The sequence below is a fragment of the Xiphophorus maculatus genome, chromosome 4 (genome assembly GCF_002775205.1).
Source record: "Xiphophorus maculatus strain JP 163 A chromosome 4, X_maculatus-5.0-male, whole genome shotgun sequence".
Classification (NCBI taxonomy): domain Eukaryota; kingdom Metazoa; phylum Chordata; class Actinopteri; order Cyprinodontiformes; family Poeciliidae; genus Xiphophorus; species Xiphophorus maculatus.
In genome coordinates this window covers 34,480,152-34,494,989 of record NC_036446.1, presented here as the reverse complement: position 1 = coordinate 34,494,989, position 14,838 = coordinate 34,480,152, and the positions used below count along the sequence as shown (strand labels likewise).

General features: G+C 37.9%; 1 protein-coding gene across 2 annotated transcripts in view; it reads left to right on the top strand.

The window, feature by feature from the left end:
- Window positions 1-1,760: 1,760 nt before the first annotated feature.
- The window catches only part of fah (fumarylacetoacetate hydrolase), a 59,351-nt gene continuing 46,273 nt past the window's right edge, over window positions 1,761-14,838 (top strand). The window contains exons 1-4 of one of the 2 annotated variants that reach the window (XM_023332143.1): window positions 1,761-2,174; window positions 3,874-3,984; window positions 4,330-4,451; window positions 11,302-11,351. In XM_023332143.1, the coding sequence (XP_023187911.1) occupies window positions 3,955-3,984; window positions 4,330-4,451; window positions 11,302-11,351 (202 nt within the window). In that variant the 5' untranslated portion in view covers window positions 1,761-2,174; window positions 3,874-3,954. The remainder of the gene's footprint in view (window positions 2,175-3,873; window positions 3,985-4,329; window positions 4,452-11,301; window positions 11,352-14,838) is intronic. The other variant, XM_023332142.1, reaches the window with a different exon arrangement.

Below are 14,838 nucleotides of genomic sequence, written 5' to 3'. Positions count from 1 at the left end.
CTCAACTGGTTTGAATCTTATACAGAACAGGGATTTTTTGTTTCATTAGGAAACAAATGTGGGACACCTCAAGGCCCCACATTATAACCTTTCTTCCTCAGGTTATAAGAGGAAATAAGTTTAGCTACCATAACTAGATGATATGGTACATAACAATATCACCACTTGACTCAGAACCTATCCAAGTGTAACACTCACGATGTGTTTACAGTTAATAAAACAGACAATAAGACCAGTGCTAGGTTCAGCTATGTGAGTCGAGAAATGTGTAAATGTATTAATTACCACAGGGCAGAAAATAAGTTTAAACTGCTGGCTTATTATTTGTTGAAAAGAAAAGAAACAACAATATTACAAACAGTTGACGTACAATGACACAAAATTCAATCCAAAAGTTTCCCTGTTTCCTTCAGAATATTGTATTAAATCCCTATTTTAAATCTCTCATCTCTCTCTCTTTCACAGCACAACTCTTAACTTCTTCGTTCTCTCTCTTTCTTCTTCGCTCTTTCTGCTTCTTCTTCGAGCGCCAGAGAACGTAGCAACCCGGTTGGCTGGAGCAAGTCACATGGGCTACACATCAATGTGTAGACCCTTCAGAATAAGAGATTTTACTCAACTTGACCGTTTTAGCTGCTGACAAAATAAAATTCTGTTTTATACGGTTTTAAACTAAATAAAATATCATAACATGAAATACAGCATTTATAATGTCTGTAATTATTATTTTTATATTTTTAACTATTTTAAGACCTATTTATTCTCTATTTATTTATTTATTTCCTATTTACGCATTTTATAGCTATTTTTATGAAAAGGCTTATATTTCGTGAGGGCTATGTTAACCAGGGTTACACAAGCACCGAACAAATGCCTTAGAACAGATAAACATGTGCCAAAACTTTCTTCAGTTGAACAGAAACAAAACTGAAGTTATCTTCGGACCTAAAGAGAAACAAACGATCTAGAGTCAATGCACAACTTCAGTTATTACAACTAAAAACCAGTGATCAGGCCTGAAATTTGTGTGTAGTGAACCTTGAGAGCCACATGAAGGCAGTTACAAAGTCAGCCTTCTATCACATGAAGAACATTTCCAGGATTACAGGATTAATGTTTCAGCAACATCTATAGAAACTCATCCACTCATTTATCTTTAGTCACATTGATTACTGCAACAGTGTCTTCACAGGTCTGCCTAAAAAAATCAGACAGCTGCAGTTGATCCAAAACGCTACTGCTGGCGCTCTGACTAAAACCAGGAAGACGGAGCACATCACACCAGTTTAAAAAGTCCCTACACTGGCTAACTGTAGCTCAGAGAATATACTTTAAAATACTGTTGTTAGTTTATAAATCACTCAACGGAGGCGGTACCGCCCCTCCCCGGGGGGCGTTCAGACGACGGCAGGAAGCGCTGGCAGAAATTTTTACAAAAGGGGGGCACTGGGATTCCTTTGGGGTTCGTTTGCTCAAAGGCAAACTTTACACCTTAAATGCACAACAATACCAGTTTAGACTTTGAGCAACTTGTTAAAATTGTATTGTGTAACATTAAAACATGCTTGGCTACGGTTGATGGTAGCTCTTCTTCTCTTCAGTGTTTGTAGCTTCTTGGCACAGCTCCATGGTCCTGCTATGGTAGCTTCACTGCATCAGTTGAACACCGGCTGATGACATTGCTGTGATTCACTTGTCTGGTGTCTCATTTTCAAATATTTTATATTTTATTGAGGATTTTTGTACATTTGTTTTGGCAGTGCTGTTATCATGTCAAAGCAGCAACTTATAACCTAAAGTGTTTTGTTGTCCATCTGGATGCTGCCCGCTTCCATGAAGGACAACGGAATATCGCTCTTACATCCCTGTGTATCTGTCTGAAATATTAACTCATTTAAATCATAATAATAAAAAATCCTTCCACGATAGGCATTGGTGTTGCAAGTGATCCGGACGTGGACGTCGCGGGTTCGACTCCCAGTCCCGACGACCTTTGCCGCATGTCTTCCCCCCTCTCCTCACCCTCCTTCCTGTCTGCCGGGACATCGAACTGAGCGACAAACATAAAAACAGAGAAAAATGAACAGTGAACAGTGAAAAATCAATATGAGTGGCGAATCAACACATGATGTGAAAGGGCGGCGCAGCAGCATGATGAGTAAAGATTGCTGTTGGTGAGCGTCAATAAACGATGAAAGAAACTAAAAGAAAGAAAGAACTAAAGAAATGAAAGAAAGAGAATAAAGAGAACATAACAATAAACCAAGAGAGAATAATGCTAATCAAAGAAAACTAAATGGAAATGAATGAAGAACAAAATGCAAGAATAAGAAACTAAATTAAATACAGAGGAATAAGCTAAGGCTGCACAGTGGCGCAGTTGGTAGCACTGTTGCCTTGCAGCAAGAAGGCATCCTGGATTCGATTCCCGGCCCAGGGTCTTTCTGCATGGAGTTTGCATGTTCTCCCTGTGCATCGTAGGTTCTCTCCGGGTACTCCGACTTGCTTCCTCCCACAGTCCAAAAACATGATTGTTAGGTAAATTGGTCTCTCTAAATTCTCCCTAGGTGTGAGTGTGTGTGTGCATGGTTGTTTGTCCTGTCTGCTTCTGTGTTCTGAAGAGACTGGCGACCTGTCCAGGGTGTACCCTGCCTCTCGCCCGGAACGTTAGCTGGAGATGGGCACAAGCAACCCTCCTGACCCCACTAGGGACAAGGGTGTAAGAAGATGGATGGCTGGATGGATGGATGGAATAAGCTAGTATGGCAAGATCTCTTGAGCAATAAGAATACGGCAAAAATTTAAAAAAAAAGACATAATCCATGTTCCTGTCTCCTATTTGTTTTCATTGAAAGGAAATGGAACTTTTGTTTTTCCACTGAAAGCTCTGTTGCACAGTTACACCATGTGGGTGAAATTTTATAGATGATACTCTGAAGTCCCATTCTCCTGAATTGCAGCACAGAGCTGCTCCACCAGAAACTCATAGAAACATTGTTATGATTATGAGTTATGATTAATATAGTTGCAGTTATATCCATGTTTTAATGTTGCAGAGCACTGTTGTTTTGCAAATAGATCAAAGTTTAAACTGGCATTGCTGTACATCTTTTATCTGGTCATTTTGTGCAAGATTTAGCAACTAACATCAGAAAATTACACAGAACAGGTATATTGTTTCCACTCTAATTGGCTGCTGTTAGGCCTACAGATTTTAAGTTGAATGTCCATTGCATTTTTCGTAGACGCCTGTAAAAATAATTTCTATTCAAATGGCTTTTTTGTTCTCTGGAAAATTACTTTTGATGATAAATACAAAAACAAGCATAAGAATCAAAACATCAGCAATAGTGATAGTCATATTAATAATAAAAAAATATTCAGTGCATAGTAACCTGAACTTGTTTTGGTGGGGGGCGGTAAGGCACCTGGATAATGGATAAGGGGGCGCTGGCCCAAAACAGGTTAAGAAACACTGGCTTAGAACCACAACGCATTAAAGAACTGCTGTTATTGTAACAGCCTTCCAGACCTCTGAGGTCTTCTGCTCTGCATCCAGAACCAAACATGGAGAAGCAGCATTCAGCTTCTATGCACCACAAGAAGCTGTGTTTCAGCTCCAAAACAGCTGAAACACTTTAAATCTAGACCAAAAACCCACCTGTTTGCAGTTGCTTTTGAAACATAATCAATGAGACATTAATAAACAATCTGATGTGTAATGACAGCAAAATGTAATGTTTCAATTGACTGTATGTTCTATGACTTTGTATTTTTGTGCTTTCATAATATAAAGCACTTTGAAATGCCTTGTTGCGGAAATGTGCTATACAAATAAAATTTGATTTGCTTTCTATTTGTTCTATTCACCAGCCCAGACATCGCATTGGTGTTGCAATAGGAGACCAAATCCTTGACCTCAGTGTGATAAGATCTCTGTTTATAGGACCTGTAATGTCCAAACACTGTGATGTCTTTGACCAGGTAAAGTTTATTATTTTTAGACTTGTTTTACACTTCTAGCTACAACCTTCTACTAATCAGTCACATTAAAGAACTATACTTCATACAATACATTCATCTACTACTCATTTACAGCATCTTTGAAAATTTTATCTGTGGCTATAATATTTTTATGGAACAACCGTAGCAAAATTTAATTTCAGTATAATTTGAAAGTCCTTCACCACCTGCTTCTAACTGTTTGCACTAGATTTTTATGCTGTACAAGTTAAGAGCTGATAAGTGAACTGCAGAATGAGACCCTGTATGGTCCTAGTATCTGAATTCATTCAAACCCTAATATTTCACTCTGTTCTTTTTTTCAAGCCTACACTAAACGCTTTCATGAGTCTTGGTTATGAAGCCTGGAGTGAGGCGAGGAGGACGCTGCAAAATCTGCTGTCAGACAATGAGGGTATTCTGAGAGATAATGTCAACCTTCGGAGCAGGTCAGTCTGGATGCAATCATTTACTGTATATGTAGCAGGTTCCAAATGGTCACCAGAATGGTACACAGACACGAGAGGCATAAGTCTGGTCACTGCACGTTTAAAGCACCCTTTAAAACAGCAACAAAAGGCACAAATCAGTGGACACAGTGGCTACAGCTCCCAACACAGAAATCTTCCCACGCAGCACTTCTCAACTGTAGCATTAATACATATATAAATAATAAAATAAAAATTAATTGGATGACAATCCAAATTCATATTCAGATAAGAATAAAATTAATATAATGTAATTTGGCTCAGTACAGTTCCAGACTGATAATATACAGTAATTTCACAAATTCATTTTGTCATGAATTACATGAAAAACAAACCTTTAAAACAGCAACGAAAGGCACAAATCTATGGATACAGCAACTACAGCTCCCAACACAGAAATCTTCCCATGCTAGCAGAGGGGGGCAAAGTAAATACTGAGACTACCAAACACACTATAGTGGAACAAAATCAAACACAGACCTTATCAAAACAGCTATTATAATCTTAATTTTATATTTCTCCATCTTTTTTAGCAACTAAATTTAATTTCATACTGTAACTGCTAGCTTTGCGCACAGGGAGATCGTGGAAAGTCCCAACTCACCAGCACAGACGGTGTTATGGATTAACTGATGGCTAAATTAACTGGTGGTGGCAGCTGGGAGAGACAGATGTTTTTGTGGGCGTGGGTTTTAAGGACCCCTTTCTGGAGGGGTGCTGGTTAAACGTTTTGGAGTTAATATTTTTTAATAGGTTTGCCAGGCAAACTTTAACTGTAATGTTGCCAAATTACCAAGTTGCACAGGATGTATCTGCAGCCCAGAGATGTCTTAAGGTGCAAACGAAATAATGTGGCTTCAATTAAATGAGCAAGGAATTAGAGTTTGCATGATATCAGAACTGTTTACATTTTACAACGTTCACGTTTTTCAAATCCGTTTATTTACATTTGTTGTGTTTTGATCAGGAAACGACACAGTAACCTAAGCTTTTTTCTTTTTCTTTTTTTTTTTTACAAACATCTGTGTTGAGGACCCAGTTTGGCTGTCACTAGTTAATCCAGGTCTTGATGCGGCTCGATTGTTGTTTTTTAGTTTGTTTCCCCTCGTCAACAGCTTGCAAACTGTTTCCCAGTAGACAACACACGGATAACACGGACAACACACGGATATGGCTCACATCTGGACTAAATGCCCGGCTCGCTACAAGCAGCCTAAGTCGGCCGTATCGCTGTGGTCAGAACCAGATAAAGAAACGGTACCGCGATTGTCATTGCGACGCACCTCAGAGAAGAGGTCTTGTGAGAAATTCTGTTCCTCTGTGAAAATCTGTGCCCCCTGTGTCGGGAGCGCGCATTGCCAGAGAGGCGGATCTGACTATTTTCACAGCGCTTCTGATCTATTTCTCGGTTAAATAACTCGTATAATCATGTCAAGATTGTAACATTCAGTTTAATCGGCAGCTGTTGTTTGCAAAATTGTAGAAGAAATAAATAAACGAGGTCTTCTTACGCTGTTCTGTGTTATTTTAAACGCAAAGAGAATCGGTCTTTTTCCAACTTTTGTTACTTAAGCCTGACAAATAAAAGTAAGTCACCCAACACAGTTTTCCAACACGTAGTGTGTATTTATACTTTTTCATTGCTGATATAAGAGGATGGAAGCTGGCTGATAGCAGGGCACAAAAATTAAGTCTTCCTGAAAAGACGAGAGTGTTGCATTTCTGGTAAATCCCGTTCTAATGTAAAATATGACAGATTACTGGATTAAGGACATTTCTAGTATACTACATGCTATCACACATAACAATTTTTGAGAATTTGGAAACAGTTGCTCTTTATTTCCCAAAGTAATGGGGGAAGGAGAGGAGAGAATGGATATTTCCGTTGCCTGAAATAATCTGCTCCCCGTCCATAAAATGGAAAGAAATTAATTTACTTGCGAGTCTTTAACTGTGTTAATTCCTTTCATCATCTAGAATAAATTATGAAAGTTTGAAAACATTTGCTCATTATTTGCCTAAGTCTGAGTGTTATGAGGGGGGAATCATATATAGTATTTTAGCTACCTGAAATAATTCGTTCCCCCTCCATACAAACTAATTTACCAGCAAGTCTTTAACTGTGCTTATTCCTCTCATCATCAACAACAAATACTGTGGATATGGTGACATTTCATCATTATTTGCCAGTTATGAGCGGGAAACCATATATTTTAGCTGTTTTTGCTGCCTGAAATAATCCGTTCCTCCTTCATAACATAGAAACAAATTAATTTACCTGCAAGTCTTTAACTCTGTTTATTCCTGTCTTTAGCAACAATAAATAATGTAAGTTTGAAAACTGAATGTTACAACCTTGACATGATTATACGAGTTGTTTTACCGAGAAATCTATCAGAAGCGCTGTGAAAGTCAGATCCGCTGTTCTATCAGATTATCATACACTGTCAGAATAGCATACATGCAGTGAGTAGCATGCCTGCGCATGCGCATTAAGAAGTCCGACCGTCAGAGGAGCTGTCAGTTCAGCATACGCGACACGTTGTGACGAAAATAAGTCATTAAATTGTTTTCAGTGATAACTATATAGATATACATGCATCGCCGTGGTTTCAAAGTGTATTTAAAGCAGGGTCTAGCTACAGCTCCAGTCAACTACAACACACGCCCATGTAAAACTCATTAACCTACTTAACCGCTAAGTCAGGATGTCATACAGCTGTTAATAGCAAAGTGTATGACGATCTACGTCATCATTCTATGTTGCTGATTAAATAAAATCATATGGTAATGACAGTGTATACTTGTCTGAAAGATACAGCCGTCAGTACGTGTTAAGCGTATAACGATCTGACAGCGTATGCTGACCTGACACAACACCGCCTCTCTGGCTGCAATGCGCGCTCCCGACACAGGGGGCACAGATTTTCACAGGGGAACAGAATTTCGCACAAGACCGCTGCTGACGAGATCTGGGCTAGAGGTGAGTGGCTGTGAATAGAAGATACTGCAAAACCTCAATTGCTAAAGAAAGATCTAGCTCATAGCATTTAGAGCTCACAAAATATCACATAAACATCTTCGAAATACTTTACCAACCATTTGGACCGCAGCAATAACCAAAGATGCCACCATTAAATGAATCAAGATGTTCTAAAAGCAGGGCGGATTGGCATAGGGGCTACCTTGGGATTCCAGGTAGATTCCAGCACACAGATGCGGCTAGCTGTTCATGCAGGGCCGGCCCAAGGTAATATGGGGCCTTAGACAGAATCATGATTTAACCCCCACCAACCCTCTCCTACTCAGAACATCAGCATCACTGACAGTGTTTAAATGTAGATCTAGTGAAGTCTGTGACAGGGAGCCCATTAATTGGCTGTGTTTAAAATCAATCACTGATTATTGGTTATTATTTGCTGTAATGTATTTGTGAACAAACCCAGCTCAAACACAAAGATTACACCATATGGTACCCATGGTAACACAATAAACAAACTATCCAGGTGATTCTTTGCACTTTTACAAAGTAAACTTATTAATTAAATCTTAAATGTACAATATATTTTTTTTCTCTGCTGAATGCATTAAATAAAATTTAATAATATTGTCATTCTTAATAAATGGCTATTATAGGTTTAGATGTATGGTAAACCTATTACAATTCAATCATTTATAGAGGCCCCTGATAAATGGGGCCTCTAATGGGTGCCATTAGAGGCCCATTTATGGGCCCTACCAGTTGCGGAGTTTTCTTTGCCTGTCTTACAATTCCAGATCTCAGAGGTGCTAACATCAGAAAATTATGTAGAGTTAACCTCTTTGAGCTTTTTTGATCTCTAAAGCAGTCTGCAGACAAATTGTTATTGCTGGGTTTCAGATGACGTAGCATCGATGTCACCCAGTGCAGATGGAGGGCCGGAAGTAAATGCAGCCCATTTATTTCTGTTGATCATCAAAATGCCTAAAGTCTGTGTCCTTTATGGTTGTTCCAATCGTTCTTATAGAGAGAAAGATAAACGTTATTTTCATGTTTTGAAGGTAGCTAGTGACAAGGGAGTAAATTTTAAAAAACGTACCGAAAAAAGAGGAGAAAAGTGGATCAACAATCTACAGCTAAAAACAGGAGGTGCGGAAACTAACAACGGCAGAGTGCCACTTTCTAGCAGGTAACGATCGCATCATTTAGATTGTATTTTCAGATATTTCATTGGACAATTAAGTTAAAGACAAGCATTCATATGTAAGGTAAGATATATTATTTTTATGACCTAGCGTGGTTGACCTCAGAGTTCTAATGTTGTTAGCCGCTCAGTGCCGAGTCATGGACAAAAAATATAATGTTTATTCAGTGGGACTTTCATGCTAAAAAAAAAAAAAGCTAAATAAATTAAATATAACCTACACAGCCATACAGTCACATTAAGATGTTATTCCCCCACATGTTTGTCTGGCCATGAACACGGGGGTTTCTGTATCGCTGAGAATGGTTGACCTACACTGGACCTGAATCCAGTGTCTTACAACGACTCAACATTAACGTACAACTCCAGCAGGAATTTGGGTTTACAGAAGCTAAATAAATTATTTACCAGCTCATAAAAATAATATGGGTTAGTTCGTTGTTAGCGATGTCATAGTTATCATAGACTTACGAAAAATAGCAGAATTCACTACTCACCCGGCAGAAACAAGTCAACAGCCATTTAATGGTTCTTTTGATCCTAAATGCTTGACCCAACTTGAAACTAAATAATTTTATGCTCCAGGTTTTTGAAAACTTTCTTCTGGCTTGTTGTATAATATGAGGTCTGCAGCTCCAGATAGTTAGTTATGTGGATCGCCTCAACACCGGGTAAATCCTCAAGATTATAAGACAAGTCTTTTTTTATAATACGGATCATATCCTAAATATACGCATATTTTTTCGAGATGCCTTATCTGTTCCAGCCTATCTAGATACTCGTTGTATATCAATATCAATTTTTGATCAATTTTGCTTTGTTTTGAATTGGAGAAATCCCCTTCCAGCCCTCCATCTGAATTTTGCGCGTCTTCCGGGTCACGTGTCTGAAACCCAGCAATAGAGGCTAAACAGAAGTAGTAGGGCTTATTTATTAAAATAGCAGCACATTTGCTTATTTCATAAAATACTTGATAACCAGTTACCTTTTCTCTGATGATCTGTTTAAAAACTACAGTCTCAGATCAACATAGCCCTCCAGGACTGTCAGCAGCAGAAACAGAAACATAACTATCGGGGAAAACATAGACTAAGTTTGCTTTGAATTGCTCCCACATAATGACAATGATATAGTATGATCAGACTAAATATTACATTCTTGATTAATATGGGTTGTTGCTATGTTGTTACGGTGTTTTAAGCTCTTGTTCCATGTGCCCCTTATTAGCTTTGAGCCCCCGCCCCTCCACATCTGTCTGCACAAAGGCACACAAACAGTTAGCTCACACCTAAGGTTACTGTATTTTAAATGGTTAATGCAAATCTATATTACACCAGTCAATTTAAATTGGTATAATTCTTATATACCAGAAACATGTACAAAATGCTTAGAAGAAAAATGGAAACTATTTTACTGTATCTAGGAATTCAGGGAAATTAAAAAGTTCTGGAAAGCAATAAAATAAACTAGAAGATATTGTCTCAAAGGACACTGCACTATGTCCAGTTTTTCCTCATTCTAAGTCTGTATCCCAAAAATACCAAATGTTTACCAAATGTGAACAACTATTGATATTTGTCTATGACAAGCTAAAAGACTGATAGCACTTTTTTGGAAGAGAACAACAGGCCAAATATCAAGCAATGAATCAGACAAATGCTGACGACTTTACCCCTGGAACGCATATCTCCAAAAAGGGAAAAGCGAGTTATTTGAAAGCATTTAAAAACCCCTCCGGACTTTTGTTGAAGGTGTGGACTTGTGTCAAGAGAAGGAAGCCAACTAAAGACAAGAATATCATAAGATTATGATGTTAAGAAGCAATGAAGTCTCTACAATGGATTATTATCTCCTGTATATTTAAAGGAATTTATGCAGATGTGTATCAAAGAGGGCATTTGATGTTCTTGTTGATTGTATTGGTTATATGGGAGGTATGTCAACATTTGTGAACAAAAATCAATAAAAAATATTGATGAAGAAAAAAAAATTGGAGGCTGTGGTTGCACAAAAAGTTGATAGTCAACAGATCAAGAAACTAACAGACTCCATGACTGGAAGGCTTATAACCGTTATTGAAAAGAAGGGTGGCTATATTAATCATTGATTTATTTTTTAAATGTCAGAAATGCTTGTCAACATAATAAAGTTGTATGTTTATTATTCTCACTTGAACAGATGATAATAAGTAAGTGAGATGTGAAAATTTTCAATTTCAATTCAGTTGCATAATATTTCTGGACCCTAATAGTTGCCCAATAATCACAATAATAATGCACACACAGATATTGTACTAAGAAAGATAAAAAATTTGGATTGATTTTCAAAGATTATTAACATTTTGGATTAACCGAGAGCGCTGCAGTTGTTCAACAATAAAATTAATCCTCAAAACTACAACTTGCGTAATAACAAGTGCCCCTCTCAAGTTCTCAATAAGGTCACCAGTTAAGAGTACCTGGGCTTGTCAATCTTGCATACACATGACAGTTTAAGTATTCATGTTGCACAGTCCCTTATTCAAATTAAATAATTTATTAGGTTTTATTGGACTTAGAACTTTGCTTTGAATAAAATCTTTCCACAGATAGCAAGTTTTATTTGAACTTATCTGTTGCTTTCTGCAGGGCATTTGTCAGTCAAAGTGAAGCCATCATGCACCTTCCTGCAGATGTTGGTGAGTATTTTCTTTTTCTTTTGGAAAAACATTTAACAAACTGCATACATCTTCACAAAGATATTTCACCTTCTTGTTGTTATTGCCTCAACAGCAAAATGTCTCATTAAGAAACAATGGCTTACATTTGCAGACCTGTTTTTATTTGATTGCATGAACAGTAGGTACAATAACATCTCCAGTTGGGCCAGAGGTATCTCTACCTCTCTCTTCACATTAGCAATGTACTAGCTCATTTTAGATCAGTTTGAATGTGATCTAATAGGAGCAATACATATTCGATTATATATTCAGGATTCCATACTGAATACAGGAAGTATTCACAATGTTAGTTTTATTCCGAAATGTTTTAAATTGATCTCTGTCCTCTACACTCTTAGTTATAAATTGGTTTGAATTTATGACTAAATTCAATTCAGTTTATTATTGTGATGGAGACCAGGGGTTCCATCACTAATAAAGGAATGTTGATATTATGTTGTTGACTTTATTTACAGTCTCCTGTTTTAGTTATTTATTTTAGTTGCATTGTGACATTTAGTTAAACATTTTTTCAGGTAAGAAAACTGGCCATCTTTTCTGTTAAATTAAAATGTACAAATATTAAATTTAACTGTCTGCCATTTGACTAACTAAAGACATGATTTTTTTATTCATAGAACCATCTCTTTTATGAGAGATGGTTTATACCAAAGTTAATTTGGTATAAAGTGGAGCTAACATCCTAACAAAGATCAAGTTAGGGACAAACATACGGCAAAACAAAAAAAGGCCTGATGCTACGTTTGAAAAATAAAAAGACTAATGGAACTAAAATGGTTGGGTTTTTTTTTCTTTATTTCCAAAATACCGTTATTGGAATTTTAGCAGTTTAGACAAACAGCTTGAACATTCTGCAAAGTATGGCAGTAGCAGTAGTGTTGTTCAGGCTAAAATAAAATACAAACAGAAATCAACAAAATGCCCCTCACAATCCTGGTTATAATGCAACCCATCACAAATTACACATATCATCTTCATATTGAGATATTAAATTCAACAGTATATATGCTCTAATAGAATTATCTTTGGGAACTGCAGTTAACATGTTTTTCAGTCACTTGTGACGTCTTATCTGAACATGCCATGTTCAGATCCTTGACATACATAATGAAGGGATTCCAGATGAACTCTAACAATTCCTGTTTTCCCTTGAATACATATGTATGTAATCTTTTCCAGAGGGAGGGCAGATAACATCTGCCGCAACCATTGGTTTACAGTCGGTCCATGAGTCTTTTTCCAGTCTCAAAACAGAAGGAAGCAAAACATGCAACACAACAATCCCAAATAAATCCAAAATACAACAAAATAAATTCCAAAATATCACAACAGAGCTAAATAAATCCAAAACAAACACAGCAAATGTAAAAAAAAAAAGTAAAATATGCAAATTTACTCAAATCCACTTTGCCACATGTACGTAATGCTGTAGTTTGCATGGCATTGAGGTTCTAATAAAATTTCCCCCAAAATGTGAGGAACTTTAGACAATGTGAAAATGACACTGTATTATATTATTTTTGTATTTAACACTTGACATTGTGGATTTCCAATGAAGGCACCCAAAAGTGAATAGGCCTACATCACGTTTTTCAGCATGTACACCCCCCCCCCCCCCCCCCCCCAAAAAGAGCCATGTTAGTTAATTTCTGCTTTGTCCAACAAAATAATGTCCACTCACTGTTTGGCTGTCTTTTTAGAGAATCTTCAATGTAAGAAAGTGAGAAAATGTAATCATTACTAGAATTACTGGAGTCTGTTTTGTTGTTTTTTGAAGATTGTGAGTTTAAACTGTTAAGCCCCCAATCACTTCTTAGTGAACAAAATGTGAAAACATGGAATTTGATCAAAACAGTGAATCTTTGTTCCATTTCTGTTAACACATTTACATGAAGACATTATAATTACAATCTTTGTTTAAACAGTAACGGCACACATTGAAGAGGTGTAATGCCCTCGTCATGCCACTAGTTGGTGAAACTAAGTGCACATGTATTTAAAAAAAAATTGAAAGCAGGTCAATTCGCGTTTCCCCATCAGATACTGTTCCCCCAGATACTGGGGGAAAACACGCACTACGTGTGTCTGATTAGGGTGCAGCTGGAAAAAAGTTCAACTTCGCTGAAACACGTTGTTTGAGCTTTTAAAGTTTCTGTAATTCTCTAGATAAGAGCGCTGAACAAGGGTTCCAGTAATGGTGGCTTGCTGAGAGGACGCGCTCGCTTTGGCTCCGCTACCTTTCTGTAAAATCCTGGAAAGTACTCGTTACAAGTGACACTGAACGACGTTTAAAACAGCTGTAATGCCTTTCTCACAAAGGAAGCCCAGTAAAAACTCCAGCAAACCGACTCAATCGAAGTTATCTAACTTCACTTCTAAGGTGAGCTCTGAAGCTAGCTGTGAAAATAGCCAGGCTAACGCCACCACGTGCGAGTCAATGGAGGAGGAAAACTGCAAGTTGAATGAGAAGAATAAGACGGTTGAAGCTGGTTCAGAGGCAATACTGGCTGCAATTGCAAATTTGAAATCAGATTTCTCCTCCAGACTGGACGGTATTCTATCAGCAATAGAGAATGTAAAAAAGGATGTTAAGGAGTTCGCCGAGCGGGTTGGTGAGGTGGAAGTGCGGATATCTGCAGCAGAAGATAACATCACCAGTCTACAAGCTGGGGTCCAGGTCCTCGAAAATAAAAATAAAGAGCTCGAAGGAAAAGTGTTGGACTTGGAGACCAGATCGCGACGATCTAACCTGAGACTGGTTAACCTTCCCGAGGGTGCGGAGGGAGAGGACGCCTGCGCCTTTCTGGAAAAGTGGCTAACGGAGGCTCTGAACCTGGCACCGCTACACACCACTCTGACACTGGAGAGAGCACACCGGCTTAGCCAGAAAAGCACATCTAACACCGCTACACCAAGGACTCTTATTATGAAGTTCTTAAACTACAGGGATAAAGCAACTGTGATAAGAGCCACCAGGATGAAGGGACAGATTCTATTCAAGAACCATCCGGTGAGATTTTATGAGGACCTCGCAGCCAGTGTGCACAAAAAACAGAAAGAGTTTGATGGCGTGAGACAAGAACTCCGTGCCATGGGGATACGATACGTGTAGTGTAGTTGATTCTGCGTTGTATCTTGTGTGAAAATAATAGCCAGACAACCGCTGCTCTGAAGGCACTTTAATGCTCCTGCATTCAAACAGCAGAAAATAGTGATTGAAAACAGGCTTTTCTTGTCACAGTGCTCCACAGCGCCTTCTCCCACAGAATCTGGACAGAAAGAGCGCAGAGAGCATGCAGCTTGTGTAAAATAACACATTTACCTTACAAAAATAAAAAATGATTGGAACAATAATTAATAACTAAGCCCAAAGATGAGCAAAATGATCTTAAACAGTACACAAATAAACCAAAAAAATAATAAATAAAATAATCTCACACCAAAA